This window comes from Hemitrygon akajei, unplaced genomic scaffold (genome assembly GCF_048418815.1).
Source record: "Hemitrygon akajei unplaced genomic scaffold, sHemAka1.3 Scf000052, whole genome shotgun sequence".
Taxonomy (NCBI): domain Eukaryota; kingdom Metazoa; phylum Chordata; class Chondrichthyes; order Myliobatiformes; family Dasyatidae; genus Hemitrygon; species Hemitrygon akajei.
This window is the reverse complement of record NW_027331938.1, coordinates 3,892,765-3,916,414: the sequence shown is the minus strand read 5'-3', so window position 1 is coordinate 3,916,414 and position 23,650 is coordinate 3,892,765. Positions and strand designations below refer to the sequence as shown.

The window sequence follows — 23,650 nt, the reverse complement described above, 5'->3', positions numbered from 1 at the left end:
CATCCCCCTTTCTCCTTTGGGTTCTCTCTCCTCCATGCCCGTTCCTCCTATGGGATCTCTCTTCCCCATCCCCCTTTATCCTGAGGGATCTCTCTCCCCCATCCCCCTTCCTCTTCTTGGATCTCTCTCACCCATCCCCCTTCCTTTTGTGGGATCTCTCTTCCCCATCCCCCTATTTCCTGTGGGATACCTCTTCTCCATCCCCCTTCCTCCTGTGGGATCTCTCTCCCCATACCCCTTCCTCCTGTGGCATCTCTCTCCCCTATCCCCCTTCCTCCTGTGGGATCTCTCTCCCCATACCCCTTCCTCCTGTGGGATCTCTCTCCCCATACCCCTTCCTCCTGTGGGATCTCTCTCCCCCATTCCCCTTCCTCCTGCGGGAACTCTCTCCTCCATCCCCCTGTGGAATCTCTCTCCTCCATCCCCCTGTGGAATCTCTCTCCTCCATCCCCGTTCCTCCTGTGGGAACTCTATTGCCCATCCCCCTTCCTCTTGTGGGTTCTCTGTCCCCCATCCCCCTTCCTCTTGTGGGATTTCTCTGCGCCGTCCCCCTTCCTCCTGTGGGATCTCACTACTCCATCCCCCTTTTTCCTGTGGGATCCGTCTGCCCCATCCCACTTCCTCTTGCGGGATCTCTCTTCCCCACCCCCCTTCCTCTTGTGGGATCTCTTTCCCATCCCCCATCCTCGTGGGATCTCTCTCCTCCATCCCCCATCCACCTGTGGGGTCTCTCTCCCCAATCTCCTTCCTCCTGTAAGATCTCTCTCCCCCATTCCCCTTCCTCCTGTGGGATCTCTCTTTCCCATCCCCCTTCCTCCTGTGGGATCTCTCTCCACCATTCCCCTTCCTCCTGTGGGATCTCTCTCCTCCATCCCCCTGTGGGATCTCTCTCCTCCATCCCCCTTTCTCCTGTGGGTTCTCTCTCCTCCATCCCCCTTCCTCTTCTGGGATCTCTCTCACCCATCCCCCTTCCTCTTGTGGGAGCTCTCTTCCACATCCCCCTTCCTCCTTTGGGATCTCTCTTCCCCATCCCCCATCCTCCTGTGGGATCTCTCTCCCCATCCCCCTTCATCCTGTGGGATCTCTCTCCCCCATTCCCCTTCCTCCTGTGGGATCTCTCTCCACCATCCCCCTGTGGAATCTCTCTCCTCCAACCCCCTGTGGGATCTCTCTCCTCCATCCCCCTTCCTCATGTGGGAACTCTCTCCCCCATTCCCCTACCTCCTGTGTGATCTCTCTCCTCCATCCCCCTTTCTCCTGTGGGTTCTCTCTCCTCCATCCCCCTTTCTCCTATGGGTTCTCTCTTCCCTATTCCCCTTTCTCCTGTGGGATCTCTCTCCCCCATCCCCCTTCCTCTTCTGGGATCTCTCTCACCCATCCCCCTTCCTCCTGTGGGATCTCTCTCCCCATCCCCTTTCCTCCTGTCGGATCTCGCTCCCCCATTCCCCTTCCTCCTGTGGGATCTCTCTCCTCCATCCCCCTGCGGAATCTCTCTCCTCCATCCCCATGTGGGATCTCTCTCCTCCATCCCCCTTCCTCCTGTGGGATCTCTCTCCCCCATTACCCTTCCTCCTCTGGGTTCTCTCTTCCCCATTCCCCATCCTCTTGTGGGATCTCGCTCCCACATCCCCCTTTCTCCTGTGGGATCTCTCTCCCCCATTCCCCTTCCTCCTGTCGGATCTCTCTTCCCCATTCCCCTTCCTCTTGTTGGATCTCTCTCCCCCATCCCCCTTACTCCTGTGGGATCTCTCTCCCCATCCCCCTTCCTCCTGTGGGATCGCTCTCCCCCATTCCCCTTCCTCCTGTGGGATCTCACTCCTCCATCCCCCTGTGGAATCTCTCTCCTCCATCCCCCTGTGGGATCTCTCTCCTCCATCCCCCTTCCTCCTATGGGATCTCTCTTCCCCATCCCCCTTTCTCCTGTGGGATGTCTCTCCCCCATCCCCCTTCCTCTTCTGGGATCTCTCTCACGCATCCCCCTTCCTCTTGTGGGATCTCTCATCCCCATCCCCCTTCTTCCAGTGGGATCCCTCTTCTCCATCCCCTTTCCTCCGGTGTGATCTCCCATCCCCATCCCCCTTCCTCCTGTGGGCTCACCCTTCCCCATTGCCCTTCCTCCTGTGGGATCTCTCTCCCCCATTCCCCTTCCTCCTGTGGGATCTCTCTCCTCCATCCCCCTGTGGGATCTCTCTCCTCCATCCCCCTTTCTCCTGTGGGTTCTCCCTCCTCCATCCCCCTTCCTCTTCTGGGATCTCTCTCACCCATCCCCCTTCCTCTTGTGGGAGCTCTCTTCCACATCCCCCTTCCTCCTGTGGGATCTCTCTTCCCCATCCCCCTTCCTCCTGTGGGATCTCTCTCCCCATCCCCCTTCCTCCTGTGGGATCTCTCTCCCCATCCCCCTTCATCCTGTGGGATCTCTCTCCCCCATTCCCCTTCCTCCTGTGGGATCTCTCTCCACCATCCCCCTGTGTGATCTCTCTCCTCCATCCCCCTTTCTCCTGTGGGATCTCTCTCCTCCATCCCCCTTCCTCATGTGGGAACTCTCTCCCCCATTCCCCTACCTCCTGTGTGATCTCTCTCCTCCATCCCCCTTTCTCCTGTGGGTTCTCTCTCCTCCATCCCCCTTTCTCCTATGGGTTCTCTCTTCCCTATCCCCCTTTCTCCTGTGGGATCTCTCTCCCCCATCCCCCTTCCTCTTCTGGGATCTCTCTCACCCATCCCCCTTCCTCCTGTGGGATCTCTCTCCCCATCCCCTTTCCTCCTGTCGGATCTCGCTCCCCCCATTCCCCTTCCTCCTGTGGGATCTCTCTCCTCCATCCCCCTGCGGAATCTCTCTCCTCCATCCCCATGTGGGATCTCTCTCCTCCATCCCCCTTCCTCCTGTGGGATCTCTCTCCCCCATTCCCCTTCCTCCTCTGGGTTCTCTCTTCCCCATTCCCCTTCCTCTTGTGGGATCTCGCTCCCACATCCCCCTTACTCCTGTGGGATCTCTCTCCCCATCCCCCTTCCTCCTGTGGGATCGCTCTCCCCCCCTTCCCCTTCCTCCTGTGGGATCTCACTCCTCCATCCCCCTGTGGAATCTCTCTCCTCCATCCCCCTGTGGGATCTCTCTCCTCCATCCCCCTTCCTCCTATGGGATCTCTCTTCCCCATCCCCCTTTCTCCTGTGGGATGTCTCTCCCCCATCCCCCTTCCTCTTCTGGGATCTCTCTCACGCATCCCCCTTCCTCTTGTGGGATCTCTCATCCCCATCCCCCTTCTTCCAGTGGGATCCCTCTTCTCCATCCCCTTTCCTCCGGTGTGATCTCCCATCCCCATCCCCCTTCCTCCTGTGGGCTCACCCTTCCCCATTGCCCTTCCTCCTGTGGGATCTCTCTCCCCCATTCCCCTTCCTCCTGTGGGATCTCTCTCCTCCATCCCCCTGTGGGATCTCTCTCCTCCATCCCCCTTTCTCCTGTGGGTTCTCCCTCCTCCATCCCCCTTCCTCTTCTGGGATCTCTCTCACCCATCCCCCTTTCTCTTGTGGGAGCTCTCTTCCACATCCCCCTTCCTCCTGTGGGATCTCTCTTCCCCATCCCCCTTCCTCCTGTGGGATCTCTCTCCCCATCCCCCTTCCTCCTGTGGGATCTCTCTCCCCATCCCCCTTCATACTGTGGGATCTCTCTCCCCCATTCCCCTTCCTCCTGTGGGATCTCTCTCCACCATCCCCCTGTGGAATCTCTCTCCTCCAACCCCCTGTGGGATCTCTCTCCTCCATCCCCCTTCCTCATGTGGGAACTCTCTCCCCCATTCCCCTACCTCCTGTGTGATCTCTCTCCTCCATCCCCCTTTCTCCTTTGGGTTCTCTCTCCTCCATGCCCGTTCCTCCTATGGGATCTCTCTTCCCCATCCCCCTTTATCCTGAGGGATCTCTCTCCCCCATCCCCCTTCCTCTTCTTGGATCTCTCTCACCCATCCCCCTTCCTTTTGTGGGATCTCTCTTCCCCATCCCCCTATTTCCTGTGGGATACCTCTTCTCCATCCCCCTTCCTCCTGTGGGATCTCTCTCCCCATACCCCTTCCTCCTGTGGCATCTCTCTCCCCTATCCCCCTTCCTCCTGTGGGATCTCTCTCCCCATACCCCTTCCTCCTGTGGGATCTCTCTCCCCATACCCCTTCCTCCTGTGGGATCTCTCTCCCCCATTCCCCTTCCTCCTGTGGGAACTCTCTCCTCCATCCCCCTGTGGAATCTCTCTCCTCCATCCCCCTGTGGAATCTCTCTCCTCCATCCCCGTTCCTCCTGTGGGAACTCTATTCCCCATCCCCCTTCCTCTTGTGGGTTCTCTGTCCCCCATCCCCCTTCCTCTTGTGGGATTTCTCTGCGCCGTCCCCCTTCCTCCTGTGGGATCTCACTACTCCATCCCCCTTTTTCCTGTGGGATCCGTCTGCCCCATCCCACTTCCTCTTGCGGGATCTCTCTTCCCCACCCCCCTTCCTCTTGTGGGATCTCTTTCCCATCCCCCATCCTCGTGGGATCTCTCTCCTCCATCCCCCATCCACCTGTGGGGTCTCTCTCCCCAATCTCCTTCCTCCTGTAAGATCTCTCTCCCCCATTCCCGTTCCTCCTGTGGGATCTCTCTTTCCCATCCCCCTTCCTCCTGTGGGACCTCTATTCTCCATCCCATCATCCTGTGGGATCCCTCTTTTCTATCCTGCTTTTCCTGTGGCATCACTTTTCTCCATCCCCCTTCTTGGTGTGGGATCTCTCTTCCCCATCCCCCTTCCTCCTGTGGGATCTCTGTTCCCCATCCCCCTTCCTCCTGTGGGTTCTCTGTCCCCCATCCCCCTTCCTACTGTGGGATCTCTCTGCCCCATCCCCTTTCCTGCTTTGGGACCTCTTTCCCCCATCCCCCTTCCTCCTGTGGGATCTCTCTCCCCCATCCCCCTTCCTCCTGTGGGATCTCTCTTCCCCATCCCCCTTCCTCCTGTGGGATCTCTCTGCCCCATCCCCTTTCCTGCTTTGGGACCTCTTTCCCCCATCCCCCTTCCTCCTGTGGGATCTCTCTCCCCCATCCCCCTTCCTCCTGTGGGATCTCTCTTCCCCATCCCCCTTCCTCCTGTGGGTTCTCTGTCCCCCATCCCCCTTCCTACTGTGGGATCTCTCTTCCCCATCCCCCTTCCTCCTGTGGGATGTCTCTCCCCCTTACCCCTTCCTCTTCTGGGATCTCTCACACGCATCCCCCTTCCTCTTGTGGGATCTCTCATCCCCATCCGCCTTTTTCCAGTGGGATCCCTCTTCTCCATCCCCTTTCCTCCGGTGTGATCTCCCTTCCCCATCCCCCTTCCTCCTGTGGGCTCACCGTTCCCCATCCCCCTTCCTCCTGTGGGATCTCTCTCCCCCATTCCCCTTCCTCCTGTGTGATCTCTCTCCTCCATCCCCCTGTGGGATCTCTCTCCTCCATCCCCCTTTCTCCTGTGGGTTCTCTCTCCTCCATCACCCTTCCTCTTCTGGGATCTCTCTCACCCATCCCCCTTCCTCTTGTGGGATCTCTCTTCCCCATCCCCCTTCTTCCTGTGGGATCCCTCTTCCCCAGCCCCCATCCTCCTGTGGGTTCACTCTTCCACATCCCCCTTCCTCTTGTGGGAGCTCTCTTCCACATCCCCCTTCCTTCTGTGGGATCTCTCTCCCCCATCCCCCTTCCTCTTGTGGTATCTCTCTTCCCCAACCCCCTTCCTCCTGTGGGATCTCTCTCCCCCATCCCCCTTCCTCTTGTGGGATTTCTCTTCCCCATCCCCCTTTCTCTTGTGGGATCTCTCTTCCACATCCGCTTCCTTCTGTGTCTTTCCATCCTTTACCTTAGGAGATGCCTCTTCCTCCATCTCCCATCGACATTCCCCGATTATCAAATCTTCCTCACTGTTTGACTTTCTCCCCTTCACCCCTGCCCTTTCCGACTGTCTCACGTCAGGAACACTTTTCTAACCATTAGGGAATGAGAGAGATTATGTGGAGTTTACAGGGTCACACCGACAGACGAAATTACTGACATTCGGTGAATTCATTGGAGCTGGGCAGTGAGGGACATTGACAGTGATGGGAACTACGATCAGTGAATTAATAAAGGGTTTAATGTTTGCTGAAATATCCGAGTGAGAGAAATTGCCTCAGACCCACGGTTTTAATCACTATGTTCATCAATCTGTCTATTTGTGTTTAGACTGAACTATAATAAACTGGGAGATTCAGGAGTGAAACTGGTGTCTGCGGCTCTGAGGAACCCGGAGTGTAAAATACAGAAACTGGGGTAAGTATCAGACTGTGGGAGATTGTGTTTACAGTCACTGGGTGTCTGACACTGAATATTAATGTGATCAGTAATTGTGTTACTGATAAACACTGGGGATTTGTACCGTCTCCTGTCTCTTTGTGTCCTTCACCCTCACTCTCTCTCATCTCCAGTCTGGTGGGTGTCGGTCTCACAGATTCTGGTGCCGAGGATCTCGTCTCTGCTCTCAGTACAAACCCATCACTGACGGGGCTGAACCTGATATCAAACTCGCTGACAGACTAGCCTTATAATCTTCCAGATTCATATCATTACCCAGTTTTTGAACCTTTTGGAAACTCTGCTTTTCTTCTTCACTAGATTTACAACGGCCTTTGTGCACCACGGATCTTGTACCCCACCGTCCTTTCCATGTCTCATTGGAACGTATCTACTCAGAACCCCACACAAATATCCCCTGAACATTTTCTACATTTCTTTGGTCCGTTTCCCCGAGGACATTAATTTCCAATTTATGCTTACAAGTTCCAGCCTGATAGGTTCATAGTTCTCCTTACTCCAATTAGAGGTTTCCCTAACTTGCCTGTTCCTATCCCTCTCTAATGCTATGGTAAAAGAGATAGAATTGTGATCACAGTCTCCAAAATGCTCTCCCACTGAGAGACCTGACATCTGGCCAGGTTCATTTCCCAATACCGGATCAAGTGCAGCCTCTTCTCTTGTAGGCTTATCTACATATTGTGTCAGGAAACCTTCCTGAACACACCTAACAAACTCCACCCCATCAAAACCCCTCACTCTAGGGAGATGCCAATCAATATTTGGGAAATTAAAATCTCCCACTTCAACAACCCTGTTATTGTTACTCCTTTCCAGAATCTGTCTCCCTATCTGCTCCTTGATGTCCCTGTTACCGTTGGGAGGTGTATACAAAACACCCAGTCGAGTTATTGACCCCTTCCTGTTCCTAACCTCCACCCACAGAGACTGTAGACAACCCCTCCATGACGTCCTCCTTTTCTGCAGCCGTGACACTATCTCTGATCAACAGTGCCATGCCCCCACCTCTGTGGCCTCCCTCCCTGTCCTTTCTGAAACATCTAAAGCCGGGCACTCGAAATAAACATTCCTGTCCCTGCACCATCCGAGTCTCTGTAATGGCCACCACATCATATCTCCAAGTACTGATCCACGCTCTAAGCTCATCCGCTTTGTTCACAACACTCCTTGCATTAAAATAGACACACCTCAAACCATCGGTCTGAGAGCATCCCTTCTCTATCACCTGCCTATGCTCCCTCTCGCACTGTCTCCAAATTTTCTCTATTTGTGAGCCAACCTCCCTTTCCACCATCACTTCATTTCAGTTCCCACCCCCTCCCAGCAATTCGAGTTTAAATTCTCCCCGATAGCCTTAGCAAACCAGGATATCGGTTTCCCTGGCATTCAAGTGCAACCCGTCCTTTTTGTGCAGGTCACAGCTGCTCCAAAGGAGGTGCCAGAGATCCAGAAATCTGAATCCCTACCTCCTGCTCCAATCCCTCAGCCACGCATTCATCCTCCACCTCATTCTATTCCTGTACTCACTGTCGCGTGGCACAGGCAGTAATCCCGAGATTACTACCTTTGCCGGTCCTGCTTCTCAACTTCCTTCCTAACTCCCTGTACTCTGTTTTCAGGACCTCTTCCCTTTTCCTACCTATGTCACTGGTACCAATATGTACCACGACCTCTGGCTGTTCTCCCTCACACTGCAGGATATCTTGGACGTGTTCTGAAACATCCCGGACCCTGGCACCTGGGAGGCAAACGACCATCCACGTTTCTTTCCTGCGTCCACAGAATCGTCTCTCTGGCCCTCAAACGACAGAGTCACCTATCACTACTGTCTTCCTCTTCCTTTCCCCGCCCTTCTGAGCCACAGGGCCACTGTTGCCTCCACCAGGTAGGCTGTCCCCACCCCTCTCCAGCAGTACTTGAACAGGGGTACTTATCGTCACGGGGAATAGCCACAGGGGTACTCTCTAGTACCTGCTTCTTGCCCTTCCCTCTCCTGACTGTGACCCACTTCTTCAGTCTCCCGTGACCCCGGTGTGACCACCTGCCTGTAACTCCTCTCTATCACCTCCTCGCTCTCCCTGACCAGACGAAGGTCATCGAGCTGCATCTCCAGTTCCCTAACGCGGTCCCTAAGGAGCTGCAGCTCGACACACCGGGTGCAGATGTTGCCGTCCAGGAGGCTGGGAGTCTCCAGGATCTCCCACATCTGACACCGAGCACAGAAAACCAGCCTCACACACATACTCTCTGTCTGTATTGTAAACAGATAACCTGCCTCGCCTCGACCCTTTATCGCCGAAGCCCCGTTGAGCCAAAGCCTTCCTACTCCGTCTCCCTCTCCTCTGACCCTCGCTCTGTAAATCTGTCTTCCTTTTAAACTCTTCTCGCTGTTCTCACTGGCCGACTTGCGCAGTCGTGCTGAAGAAAAAAAATCAGTAATTGTGTTACTGATAAACACTGGGGATTTGTACCGTCTCCTGTCTCTCTGTGTCCTTCACCCTCATTCTCTCTCATCTCCAGGCTGGACAATGTCGGTCTCACAGATTCTGGTGCCGAGGATCTCGTCTCCGCTCTCAGTACAAACCCAGCACTGACGGGGCTGGACCTGAGTGGTAACAAACTGGGAGATTCAGGAGTGAAACTGGTGTCTGCGGCTCTGAGGAACCCGGAGTGTAAAATACAGAAACTGTGGTAAGTACCAGACTGTGGGAGATTGTGTTTACAGTCACTGGGTGTCTGACACTGAACATTAATGTGATCAGTAATTGTGTTACTGATAAACACTGGGGATTTGTACCGTCTCCTGTCTCTCTGTGTCCTTCACCCTCACTCTCTCTCATCTCCAGGCTGTACAATGTCGGTCTCACAGATTCTGGTGCCGAGGATCTCGTCTCCGCTCTCAGTACAAACCCATCACTGATGGGGCTGAACCTGGAATCAAACTCTCTGACAGACCGATCTGTCCCCGCTCTCCGCCGCCTCATACAGACCCTCCCGAGTCTGGAGTGGATCTGGTGAGTGTTTGTGTTAGTGTTCAATGTGATAAAATGTCAGCGGATCCGCGGGTTTTCTGGTGATATTTGTCTGTGAGTGTTGTTGAAACATTAACCCCGGTCCCCTGTTACTGACACTGTTGTGTAATCTGTTTATTTCATCTTTATTCTCCCATCTGTTTCAGGCTGGGGGGGAATCGGTTCAGTTGGACCGGGGAGGAGAAACTGAGATCTCTGCGGGGATTCAGACCCGGACTGACGGTGGATCTGTGAACATCTGAATGTGTGAACATCCCCGCCCGCGGGTTGGGGACATTTGGCCGACTCCCCGCCCTCCCCTTTAACTCCCGCCCTTACCTTTAACGGCCGCGCGCCGGGGCTGATTCCCAACGGTTTTAACGGAACCGGCTCGAGCCTCGCGCTGTGTGCATCGCTCGCAGCAGTCCCGCAGTGACGTGTTTCCGCCTGCTGTCCGGAGGGGCAGCTTCCGCCGGATGTGCGTGTACGAGACTCCCCACGTGACACCCCGGGGATTACCCGGACAGGAAGAGCCCGGGGGTCAGGGGCTCAGTCTGGGACACCGGTGTCCCGGGGTGGGGGGGATGATCCCGGGAGAGAATCCTTTTGCCCCCTTGGCTGAGGACGGTGCATTCGGCAGCCTGGCCGATATAATGATGTTAAATGGACAAATCCCTCGGCAGTGACCCTGGATCTGCAGCGATCCCGGACACGGCCCTGAAGTGTGATTTTATAATCATCGGTTCCCCGATGCAGAGTGACGGTGAGAAACGGGACTGATTATTCAACCGGTCACTCCTTGTCGCCGGTCAGTTAATTGTGTGTGACTGAGCAGATCATTTATTCCCGCACGTTAGCAGCTCACACATTGTTTCATTTATATTTCTCATTAAAAAAATCAATAAACCACTGTATCTTCCTGTCTTGTGTCGGACTCGAGTTTTATTTGAGGTTTCTGTTGCCCTCCACATCCTGTGCACTGCAACAGTGGGTCGGAGCTCCTCACACTGACACAGTAGCGTCTCAGCTCCAGGCTGAGGGAGGTCGGACAAGCAGAGTCTAGGAGCCCAGGATCTCATCTCCACCAGATAGATAGATAGATAGATAGATACTTTATTCATCCCCATGGGGAAATTCAACATTTTTTCCAATGTCCCATACACTTATTGTAGCAAAACTAATTACATAAAAATATTTAACAGTAAACATATGATATGCATCTAAAATCACCCTCTCAAAAAGCATTAATAAATAGCTTTTAAAAAGTTCTTAATTAGTTTACTTAATACATTGAGTTCTAATCCCGGCACTTTAACATATCCTACTCCTGGCGGTTGAATTGTAAAGCCGAATGGCATTGGGGAGTATTGATCTCTTCATCCTGTCTGAGGAGCATTGCATCGATAGTAACCTGTCGCTGAAACTGCTTCTCTGTCTCTGGATGGTGCTAGGTAGAGGATGTGCAGGGTTTTCCATAATTGACCGTAGCCTACTCAGCGCCCTTCGCTCTGCTACCGATGTTATACTCTCCAGTACTTTGCCCACGACAGAGCCCGCCTTCCTTACCAGCTTATTAAGACGTGAGGCGACCCTCTTCTTAATGCTGCCTCCCCTTGTCCTCACCTACCACCCCACCAGCCTCCGGGTCCAACGTATAATTCTCCGTAACTTCCGCCACATCCGACGGGATCCCACTACCAAGCACATCTTTCCCTCCACATTCCCTTTCTGCTTTCCGCAGGGATCGCTCCCTATGCGACTCCCTTGTCCCCCCATCCCTCCCCACCGATCTCCCTCCTGGCACTTATCCTTGTAAGCAGAACAAGTGCTACACCTGCCCTTACACTTCCTTCCTCACCACCATTCAGGGCCCCAGAAAGTCCTTCCAGGTGAGGCGACACTTCACCTGTGAGTCGGCTGGTGTGGTATAATGCGTCCGGTGCTCCCGGTGTGGCCTTTGGTGAGACCCGACGCAGTCTGGGAGACTATTTCGCTGAACACCTACGCTCGGTCTGCCAAGGAAAGCAGGATCTCCCAGAGGCCACACATTTTAATTCCACGTCCCATTCCCATTCTGATATGTCTATCCATGGCCTCCTCTACTGTCAAGATGAAGCCACACTCAGGTTGGAGGAACAATAACATATACCGTCTGGGTAGCCTCCAACCTGATGGCATGAACATTGAATTCTCTAACTTCAGTTAATGATCCTCCTCCCCTTCTTACCCCATCCCTGATATATTTAGTTTTTTTTTCCACCCTCCTCCTTCTTTTCTCTCTTTCTGCCCGTCACTGTACCCGTTCTCCATCTCCCTCTGGTGCCCCCCTCCCTCTTTCTTTCTCCCGCGGCCTCCCGTCCCATGATCCTTTCCCTTCTCCAGCTCTGTATCCCTTTTGCCAATCACCTTATAGCTCTTAGCTTCACCCCACCCCCTCTGGTCTTCTCCTATCATTTCGCATTTCCCCCTCCCCTCGTACTTTCAAATCTCTTAGTATCTTTCCTTTCAGTTAGTCCTGACGAAGGGTCTTGGCCCGAAACGTCGACAGAGCTTCTCCCTGTAGATGCTGCCTGGCCTGCCGTGTTCCGCCGGCATTTTGTGTGTGCTGCAGATGCTGCGGATCCGCGGTAAAACGGGATCACGTGACGGGTGGAGGGTCTCCCACGTGACCCAGTGACTCCACTCCTCGCCCCTCACACTCTGCCCGACCTCCCCACCGCATCTCCCACATTATTCCATGTTTACACCGGGTACACGTTTAACATTTTCCCTCCGTATATTCCCGTCCCATCCCTCCACCTCCCTGGGTCACTGTTACGGGTTCGAATCCCATTCCGATCCGACTGACATTTTAGATCCAGAACAGAATTGTGCAGGTTTCATGTAAATCAGTCTATGTTTATAAACACTAATTTCTATTCACATTCCTCCTGCCTCACTGGACAGGAACACTGAGACATCAAGTGAGAAACAGCAGGAGGTGGCCATTCAGCCCCTTTAACCATCAACAAGATGGCGGCTGCTCTCCCATGTCGGCCACATGTTTCTGTCCGATCCTCATTTCCTCCATCCCTTCCGTCTCCACACATCTGCCGGCCTCTGTTTTACGTGGGGACGATCACCGAGTCCTCACTGCCCTCTGTGGTGGGGATTTACAGACATTCACCACCCTCGGAGTGGAGGCATTTCCCCTCATCTCAGTCCCGGACAGTCCATCCCTGTTTCAGAGACTGGGATCCCTGGTTCAGCCGGTAATGATGTTGTGAATCTCAATGTGTTCAACTCTCAATCCCCGACTCTCTAAATGAAAGGGTTATCGCATTTGATCTTTCTCCATATGATGACCCCACCACTCCAGGGATCAGTCTGGTGAATCTTCATCGCACTCTCTATAACAAATACTCTCTTTGTTCATTCTCTGTGGAATTAATTTCCATCTTCTGCAGCCCCGTGTTGCCCCAACCACTCACATCCCACCCCTGTCACTGTTTCCACCTGCCCACGTCCCCCCTCACCTGGATCCACCTCTCACTCCCCAGCTCTTGCCCCATCCCCACCGCTCACCTCTTTCCTCGGACTATTTCCCGTCACTCTCAGTCCAGAGGGAGGGCCTCGGCCCGACATGTTGACGGTCCATTTCCCTCCACAGATGCTGCCCGACCCTCCGGCAGTTTGTCCTTTGGTCTGTATAACCCGTGTTAGTGTGGGGATCGGGATTTTACACCATATTCCAGGTAAAATCCAAACAAAACACAAATAATTGTCACAGATACTGCCCGGACCCTCCGGCAGTTTGTCCTTTGCTCTGTGTAACCCGTGTTAGTGTGGGGATCGGGATTTTACACCATATTCCAGGTACAAACTCAACAAAACACAAATAATTATCACTCTGCCCCGACCCTCCGGCAGTTTGTCCTTTGGTCTGTATAACCCGTGTTAGTGTGGGGAGCGGGATTTTACACCATATTCCAGGTACAATCCCAACAAAACACAAATAATTGTGACTCTGCCACGACCCTCCGGCAGTTTGTCCTTTGGTCTGTATAACCCGTGTTAGTGTGGGGATCGGGATTTTACACCATATTCCAGGTACAATCCCAACAAAACACAAATAATTGTCACTCTGCCCCGACCCTCCGGCAGTTTGTCCTTTTGTCTGTATAACCCGTGTTAGTGTGGGGATCGGGATTTTACACCATATTCCAGGTACAATCACAACAAAACACAAATAATTGTGACTCTGCCCCGACCCTCCGGCAGTTTGTCCTTTGGTCTGTATAACCCGTGTTAGTGTGGTGATCGGGATTTTACACCATATTCCAGGTACAATCCCAATAAAACACAAATAATTGTCACTCTGCTCCGACCCTCCGGCAGTTTGTCCTTTGGTCTGTATAACCCGTGTTAGTGTGGGGATCGGGATTTTACAACATATTCCAGGTACAATCCCAACAAAACACAAATAATTGTCACTCTGCCCGACCCTCCGTCTGTTTGTCCTTTGGTCTGTATAACCCGTGTTAGTGTGGGGATCGGGATTTTACACCATATTCCAGGTACAAATCCCAACAAAGCACAAATAATTGTCACTCTGCCCGACCTTCCGGCAGTTTGTCTTTGGTCTGTATAACCCGTGTTAGTGTGGGGATCGGGATTTTACACCATATTCCAGGTACAATCCCAACAAAACACAAATAATTGTCACTCTGCCCGACCCTCCGGCAGTTTGTCCTTTGGTCAGTATAACCCGTGTTAGTGTGGGGATCGGGATTTTACACCATATTCCAGGTACAATCCCAACAAAACACAAATAATTGTCACTCTGCCCGACCCTCCGGCAGTTTGTCCTTTGGTCAGTATAACCCGTGTTAGTGTGGGGATCGGGATTTTACACCATATTCCAGGTACAATCCCAACAAAACACAAATAATTGTCACTCTGCCCGACCCTCCGGCAGTTTGTCCTTTGTTCTGTATAAACCGTGTTAGTGTGGGGATCGGGATTTTACACCATATTCCAGGTACAATCACAACAAAACACAAATAATTGTCACTCTGCCCCGACCCTCCGGCAGTTTGTCCTTTGGTCTGTATAACCCGTGTTAGTGTGGGGATCGGGATTTTACACCATATTCCAAGTACAATCACAACAAAATACAAATAATTGTCACTCTGCCCCGACCCTCCGGCAGTTTGTCCTTTGGTCTGTATAACCCGTGTTAGTGTGGGGATCGGGATTTTACACCATATTCCAGGTACAATCACAACAAAACACAAATAATTGTCACTCTGCCCCGACCCTCCGGCAGTTTGTCCTTTGGTCTGTATAACCCGTGTTAGTGTGGGGATCGGGATTTTACACCATATTCCAGGTACAATCCCAACAAAACACAAATAATTGTCATTCTGCCCCGACCCTCCGGCAGTTTGTCCTTTGGTCTGTATAACCCGTGTTAGTGTGGGGATCGGGATTTTACACCATATTCCAGGTACAATCCCAACAAAACACAAATAATTGTCACTCTGCCCGGACCCTCCGGCAGTTTGTCCTTTGGTCTGTATAACCCGTGTTAGTGTGGGGATCGGGATTTTACACCATATTCCAGGTACAATCCCAACAAAACACAAATAATTGTGACTCTGCCACGACCCTCCGGCAGTTTGTCCTTTGGTCTGTATAACCCGTGTTAGTGTGGGGAGCGGGATTTTACACCATATTCCAGGTACAATCCCAACAAAACACAAATAATTGTCACTCTGCCCGGACCCTCCGGCAGTTTGTCCTTTGGTCTGTATAACCCGTGTTAGTGTGGGGATCGGGATTTTACACCATATTCCAGGTACAATCCCAACAAAACACAAATAATTGTGACTCTGCCACGACCCTCCGGCAGTTTGTCCTTTGGTCTGTATAACCCGTGTTAGTGTGGGGATCGGGATTTTACACCATATTCCAGGTACAATCCCAACAAAACACAAATAATTGTCACTCTGCCCCGACCCTCCGGCAGTTTGTCCTTTGGTCTGTATAACCCGTGTTAGTGTGGGGATCGGGATTTTACACCATATTCCAGGTACAATCCCAACAAAGCATAAATAATTGTCACTCTGCCCGGACCCTCCGGCAGTTTGTCCTTTGGTCTGTATAACCCGTGTTAGTGTGGGGATCGGGATTTTACACCATATTCCAGGTACAATCCCAACAAAACACAAATAATTGTGACTCTGCCACGACCCTCCGGCAGTTTGTCCTTTGGTCTGTATAACCCGTGTTAGTGTGGGGAGCGGGATTTTACACCATATTCCAGGTACAATCCCAACAAAACACAAATAATTGTGACTCTGCCACGACCCTCCGGCAGTTTGTCCTTTGGTCTGTATAACCCGTGTTAGTGTGGGGATCGGGATTTTACACCATATTCCAGGTACAATCCCAACAAAACACAAATAATTGTCACTCTGCCCCGACCCTCCGGCAGTTTGTCCTTTTGTCTGTATAACCCGTGTTAGTGTGGGGATCGGGATTTTACAACATATTCCAGGTACAATGCCAACAAAACACAAATAATTGTCACTCTGCTCCGACCCTCCGGCAGTTTGTCCTTTGGTCTGTATAACCCGTGTTAGTGTGGGGATCGGGATTTTACACCATATTCCAGGTACAATCACAACAAAACACAAATAATTGTCACTCTGCCCCGACCCTCCGGCAGTTTGTCATTTGGTCTGTATAACCCGTGTTAGTGTGGTTATCGGGATTTTACACCATATTCCAGGTACAATCCCAACAAAACACAAATAATTGTGACTCTGCCACGACCCTCCGGCAGTTTGTCCTTTGGTCTGTATAACCCGTGTTAGTGTGGGGATCGGGATTTTACACCATATTCCAGGTACAATCCCAACAAAGCACAAATAATTGTCACTCTGCCCGGACCCTCCGGCAGTTTGTCCTTTGGTCTGTGTAACCCGTGTTAGTGTGGGGATCGGGATTTTACACCATATTCCAGGTACAAACTCAACAAACCTCAAATAATTATCACTCTTCCCCGACCCTCCGGCAGTTTGTCCTTTGGTCTGTATAACCCGTCTTAGTGTGGGGATCGGGATTTTACACCATATTCCAGGTACAATCCCAACAAAACACAAATAATTGTGACTCTGCCACGACCCTCCGGCAGTTTGTCCTTTGGTCTGTATAACCCGTGTTAGAGTGGGGATCGGGATTTTACACCATATTCCAGGTACAAGCCCAACAAAACACAAATAATTGTCACTCTGCTCCGACCCTCCGGCAGTTTGTCATTTGGTCTGTATAACCCGTGTTAGTGTGGGGAGCGGGATTTTACACCATATTCCAGGTACAATCCCAACAAAACACAAATAATTGTCACTCTGCCCCGACCCTCCGGCAGTTTGTACTTTGGTCTGTGTAACCCGTGTTAGTGTGGGGATCGGGATTTTACACCATATTCCAGGTACAATCCCAACAAAACACAAATAATTGTGACTCTGCCACGACCCTCCGGCAGTTTGTCCTTTGGTCTGTGTAACCCGTGTTAGTGTGGGGATCGGGATTTTACACCATATTCCAGGTACAATCCCAACAAAACACAAATAATTGTCACTCTGCTCCGACCCTCCGGCAGTTTGTCATTTGGTCTGTATAACCCGTGTTAGTGTGGGGAGCGGGATTTTACACCATATTCCAGGTACAATCCCAACAAAACACAAATAATTGTGACTCTGCCAAGACCCTCCGGCAGTTTGTCCTTTGGTCTGTATAACCCGTGTTAGTGTGGGGATCGGGATTTTACACCATATTCCAGGTACAATCCCAACAAAACACAAATAATTGTCACTCTGCCCGACCCTCCGGCAGTTTGTCCTTTGGTCTGTATAACCCGTGTTAGTGTGGGGATCGGGATTTTACACCATATTCCAGGTACAATCCCAACAAAACACAAATAATTGTCACTCTGCCCGACCCTCCGGCAGTTTGTCCTTTGGTCTGTATAACCCGTGTTAGTGTGGTGATCGGGATTTTACACCATATTCCAGGTACAATCCCAACAAAACACAAATAATTGTCACTCTGCCCGACCCTCCGGCAGTTTGTCCTTTGGTCTGTATAACCCGTGTTAGTGTGGGGATCGGGATTTTACACCATATTCCAGGTACAATCCCAACAAAACACAAATAATTGTCACTCTGCCCCGACCCTCCGGCAGTTTGTCCTTTGGTCTGTATCACCCGTGTTAGTGTGGGGATCGGGATTTTACACCATATTCCAGGTACAATCCCAACAAAGCACAAATAATTGTCACTCTGCCCCGACCCTCCGGCAGTTTGTCCTTTGGTATGTATAACCCGTGTTAGTGTGGGGATCGGGATTTTACACCATATTCCAGGTAAAATCCCAACAAAACACAAATAATTGTCACAGATACTGCCCGGACCCTCCGGCAGTTTGTCCTTTGGTCTGTATAACCCGTGTTAGTGTGGGGATCGGGATTTTACACCATATTCCAGGTACAATCCCAACAAAACACAAATAATTGTGACTCTGCCACGACCCTCCGGCAGTTTGTCCTTTGGTCTGTATAACCCGTGTTAGTGTGGGGATCGGGATTTTACACCATATTCCAGGTACAATCCCAACAAAACACAAATAATTGTGACTCTGCCACGACCCTCCGGCAGTTTGCCCTTTGGTCTGTATAACCCGTGTTAGTGTGGGGATCGGGATTTTACACCATATTCCAGGTACAATCCCAACAAAACACAAATAATTGTCACTCTGCCCCGACCCTCCGGCAGTTTGTCCTTTGGTCTGTATAACCCGTGTTAGTGTGGGGATCGGGATTTTACACCATATTCCAGGTACAATCCCAACAAAACACAAATAATTGTGACTCTGCCACGACCCTCCGGCAGTTTGTCCTTTGGTCTGTATAACCCGTGTTAGTGTGGGGATCGGGATTTTACACCATATTCCAGGTACAATCCCAACAAAGCACAAATAATTGTCACTCTGCCCCGACCCTCCGGCTGTTTGTCCTTTGGTCTGTATAACCCGTGTTAGTGTGGGGATCGGGATTTTACACCATATTCCAGGTACAATCCCAACAAAACATAAATAATTGTCACTCTGCCCCGACCCTCCGGCAGTTTGTCCTTTGGTCTGTATAACCCGTGTTAGTGTGGGGATCGGGATTTTACACCATATTCCAGGTACAATCCCAACAAAACACAAATAATTGTGACTCTGCCACGACCCTCCGGCAGTTTGTCCTTTGGTCTGTGTAACCCGTGTTAGTGTGGGGATCGGGATTTTACACCATATTCCAGGTAAAATCCCAACAAAACACAAATAATTGTCACAGATACTGCCCGGACCCTCCGGCAGTTTGTCCTTTGGTCTGTATAACCCGTGTTAGTGTGGGGATCGGGATTTTACACCATATTCCAGGTACAATCCCAACAAAACACAAATAATTGTGACTCTGCCACGACCCTCCGGCAGTTTGTCCTTTGGTCTGTATAACCCGTGTTAGTGTGGGGATCGGGATTTTACACCATATTCCAGGTACAATCCCAACAAAACACAAATAATTGTGACTCTGCCACGACCCTCCGGCAGTTTGTCCTTTGGTCTGTATAACCCGTGTTAGTGTGGGGATCGGGATTTTACACCATATTCCAGGTACAATCCCAACAAAACACAAATAATTGTCACTCTGCCCCGACCCTCTGGCAGTTTGTCCTTTGGTCTGTATAACCCGTGTTAGTGTGGGGATCGGGATTTTACACCATATTCCAGGTACAATCCCAACAAAACACAAATAATTGTGACTCTGCCACGACCCTCCGGCAGTTTGTCCTTTGGTCTGTATAACCCGTGTTAGTGTGGGGATCGGGATTTTACACCATATTCCAGGTACAATCCCAACAAAGCACAAATAATTGTCACTCTGCCCCGACCCTCCGGCTGTTTGTCCTTTGGTCTGTATAACCCGTGTTAGTGTGGGGATCGGGATTTTACACCATATTCCAGGTACAATCCCAACAAAACACAAATAATTGTCACTCTGCCCCGACCCTCCGGCAGTTTGTCCTTTGGTCTGTATAACCCGTGTTAGTGTGGGGATCGGGATTTTACACCATATTCCAGGTACAATCCCAACAAAACACAAATAATTGTCACTCTGCCACGACCCTCCGGCAGTTTGTCCTTTGGTCTGTATAACCCGTGTTAGTGTGGGGATCGGGATTTTACACCATATTCCAGGTACAATCCCAACAAAACACAAATAATTGTCACTCTGCCCCGACCCTCCGGCAGTTTGTCCTTTGGTCTGTATAACCTGTGTTAGTGTGGGGATCGGGATTTTACACCATATTCCAGGTACAATCCCAACAAAACACAAATAATTGTCTCTCTGCCCCGACCCTCCGGCAGTTTGTCCTTTGGTCTGTATAACCCGTGTTAGTGTGGGGATCCGGATTTTACACCATATTCCAGGTACAATCACAACAAAACACAAATAATTGTCAACCTGCCCCGACCCTCCGGCAGTTTGTCCTTTGGTCTGTATAACCCGTGTTAGTGTGGGGATCGGGATTTTACACCATATTCCAGGTACAATCCCAACAAAACACAAATAATTGTCACTCTGCCCCGACACTCCGGCAGTTTGTCCTTTTGTCTGTGTAACCCGTGTTAGTGTGGGGTTTGGGATTTTACACCATATTCCAGGTACAATCCCAACAAAACACAATTAATTGTCACTCTGCCCGACCCTCCGGCAGTTTGTCCTTTGGTCTGTATAACCCGTGTTAGTGTGGGGATCGGGATTTTACACCATATTCCAGGTACAATCCCCACAAAACACAAATAATTGTCACTCTGCCCCGACTGTCCGGCAGTTTGTCCTTTGGTCTGTATAACCCGTGTTAGTGTGGGGATCGGGATTTTACACCATATTCCAGGTACAATCCCCACAAAACACAAATAATTGTCACTCTGCCCGGACCCTCCGGCAGTTTGTCCTTTGGTCTGTATAACCCGTGTTAGTGTGGGGATCGGGATTTTACACCATATTCCAGGTACAATCCCAACAAAACACAAATAATTGTCACTCTGTCCGACCCTCCGGCAGTTTGTCCTTTGGTCTGTGTAACCCGTGTTAGTGTGGGGATCGTGATTTTACACCATATTCCAGGTACAATCACAACAAAACACAAATAATTGTCACTCTGCCCGGACTCTCCGGCAGTTTGTCCTTTGGTCTGTATAACCCGTGTTAGTGTGGGGATCGGGATTTTACACCATATTCCAGGTACAATCCCAACAAAACACAAATAATTGTCACCCTGCCCGGACCCTCCGGCAGTTTGTCCTTTGGTCTGTATAACCCGTGTTAGTGTGGGGATCGGGATTTTACACCATATTCCAGTTACAATCCCAACAAAACACAAATAATTGTCACTCTGCCCGACCCTCCGGCAGTTTGTCCTTTGGTCTGTATAACCCGTGTTAGTGTGGGGATCGGGATTTTACACCATATTCCAGGTACAATCCCAACAAAACACAAATAATTGTCACTCTGCCCGACCCTCCGGCAGTTTGTCCTTTGGTCTGTATAACCCGTGTTAGTGTGGGGATCGGGATTTTACACCATATTCCAGGTACAATCCCAACAAAACACAAATAATTGTCACTCTGCCCGACCCTCCGGCAGTTTGTCCTTTGGTCTGTATAACCCGTGTTAGTGTGGGGATCGGGATTTTACACCATATTCCAGGTACAATCCCAACAAAACACAAATAATTGTCACTCTGCCCGACCCTCCGGCAGTTTGTCCTTTGGTCTGTATAACCCGTGTTAGTGTGGGGATCGGGATTTTACACCATATTCCAGGTACAATCCCAACAAAACACAAATAATTGTCACTCTGCCCCGACCCTCCGGCAGTTTATCCTTTGGTCTGTATAACCCGTGTTAGTGTGGGGATCGGGATTTTACACCATATTCCAGGTACAATCACAACAAAACACAAATAATTGTCACTCTGCCCCGACCCTCCGGCAGTTTGTCCTTTGGTCTGTATAACCCGTGTTAGTGTGGGGATCGGGATTTTACACCATATTCCAGGTACAATCACAACAAAACACAAATAATTGTCACTCTGCCCCGACCCTCCGGCAGTTTGTCCTTTGGTCTGTATAACCCGTGTTAGTGTGGGGATCGGGATTTTACACCATATTCCAGGTACAATCTCAACAAAACACAAATAATTGTCACTCTGCCCCGACCCTCCGGCAGTTTGTCCTTTGGTCTGTATAACCCGTGTTAGTGTGGGGATCGGGATTTTACACCATATTCCAGGTACAATCTCAACAAAACACAAATAATTGTCACTCTGCCCCGACCCTCCGGCAGTTTGTCCTTTGGTCTGTATAACCCGTGTTAGTGTGGGGATCGGGATTTTACACCATATTCCAGGTACAATCCCAACAAAACACAAATAATTGTCACTCTGCCCCTACCCTCCGGCAGTTTGTCCTTTGGTCTGTATAACCCGTGTTAGTGTGGGGATCGGGATTTTACACCATATTCCAGGTACAATCACAACAAAACACAAATAATTGTCACTCAGCCCCGACCCTCCGGCAGTTTGTCCTTTGGTCTGTATAACCCGTGTTAGTGTGGGGATCGGGATTTTACACCATATTCCAGGTACAATCCCAACAAAACACAAATAATTGTCACTCTGCCCGGACCCTCCGGCAGTTTGTCCTTTGGTCTGTATAACCCGTGTTAGTGTGGGGATCGGGATTTTACACCATATTCCAGGTACAATCCCAACAAAACACAAATAATTGTCACTCTGCCCGGACCCTCCGGCAGTTTGTCCTTTGGTCTGTATAACCCGTGTTAGTGTGGGGATCGGGATTTTACACCATATTCCAGGTACAATCCCAACAAAACACAAATAATTGTCACTCTGCCCGGACCCTCGGGCAGTTTGTCCTTTGGTCTGTGTAACCCGTGTTTGTGTGGGGATCGGGATTTTACACCATATTCCAGGTACAATCCCAACAAAACACAAATAATTGTCACTCTGCCCGGACCCTCGGGCAGTTTGTCCTTTGGTCTGTATAACCCGTGTTAGTGTGGGGATCGGGATTTTACACCATATTCCAGGTACAATCCCAACAAAACACAAATAATTGTCACTCTGCCCGACCCTCCGGCAGTTTGTCCTTTGGTCTGTATAACCCGTGTTAGTGTGGGGATCGGGATTTTACACCATATTCCAGGTACAATCCCAACAAAACACAAATAATTATCACTCTGCCCCGACCCTCCGGCAGTTTGTCCTTTGGTCTGTATAACCCGTGTTAGTGTGGGGATCGGGATTTTACACCATATTCCAGGTACAATCCCAACAAAACACAAATAATTGTCACTCTGCCCGGACCATTGGCCCCGCTTGCAGGGCAACAGTCTGCCGGTGTTTGCCCCCCAATGTGGTGAGTCCCTCCGCTCGACACCACCGTGGGCTCAGACATTTCCACAGATGAGCCCCTCCTGTCCCCCCCGGGACAAACATCCTGTCCGCCCCCTCTCTCACCATCTTCACCCTCTCAATAAAATCCCCCCTCCCCGGGGAGCCGGCATCAAACCGACGGGCCGAGCGGCCTCCTCCTACCTCCCGGCGATACATCGGACTCCGACCTCGGGAGACGCTTCACAAACGCCCCAACTTCCCTCGGAGGGAAATGGAAATAAATCAGAAAGCGGACATTTACTTTGAGCTTTTCTCCGAGCGGGAGACGGACTCAGCGGGGTAACGCCCACTCGGCCTGTCCGCCTCCGCGACTGGTTGTAACCGGTGATTGACATCGCCTCGCACCATTGGGAGTAGCGCAGCTCCTGACTCCTCTGTCGACAGCGGTGCGGGAGGGGCTGGTCACGTGATTATTAGCCCAGCCGTTCAACCGATAAAGCTCGAGCACAGCAGCGCGTGGGTGACGTAAGACACCGCGCACGTGAGGGCAGATCCCGGTGTGGGGAGCCCATGTGTGACGTCAGGCGCGTGGGGGGAGGAGCTGTGTGACGTCACCTGTGGGAGAGCTCTGGCATTTAATGGACCTTTCGGTGGGACAACAACATTAATGACGGGTTTCATCACTGAATCCAGTGTTATGGGATGTAAAGTCCCCTGTTATGTGTCCGGCTGTGCCGTGTTGTTGGTGGAGTGGGCAGCGTGGTGTTTGTCTCGATTCGGGTCACAACACCAGAATTG

General features: G+C 51.1%; 1 protein-coding gene and 1 long non-coding RNA gene across 2 annotated transcripts in view; both read left to right on the top strand.

Annotated features, from left to right (window-relative positions):
- Window positions 1-9,020, top strand: part of LOC140721190 (uncharacterized) — a 98,424-nt gene extending 89,404 nt beyond the window's left edge. The window contains exons 8-9 of the mRNA XM_073036048.1: window positions 6,197-6,283; window positions 8,846-9,020. Of these exons, the coding sequence (XP_072892149.1) occupies window positions 6,197-6,283; window positions 8,846-9,020 (262 nt within the window). The remainder of the gene's footprint in view (window positions 1-6,196; window positions 6,284-8,845) is intronic.
- The window catches only part of LOC140721230 (uncharacterized), a 694,144-nt gene that overhangs the window by 89,784 nt on the left and 580,710 nt on the right, over window positions 1-23,650 (top strand). The window lies entirely within an intron of this gene.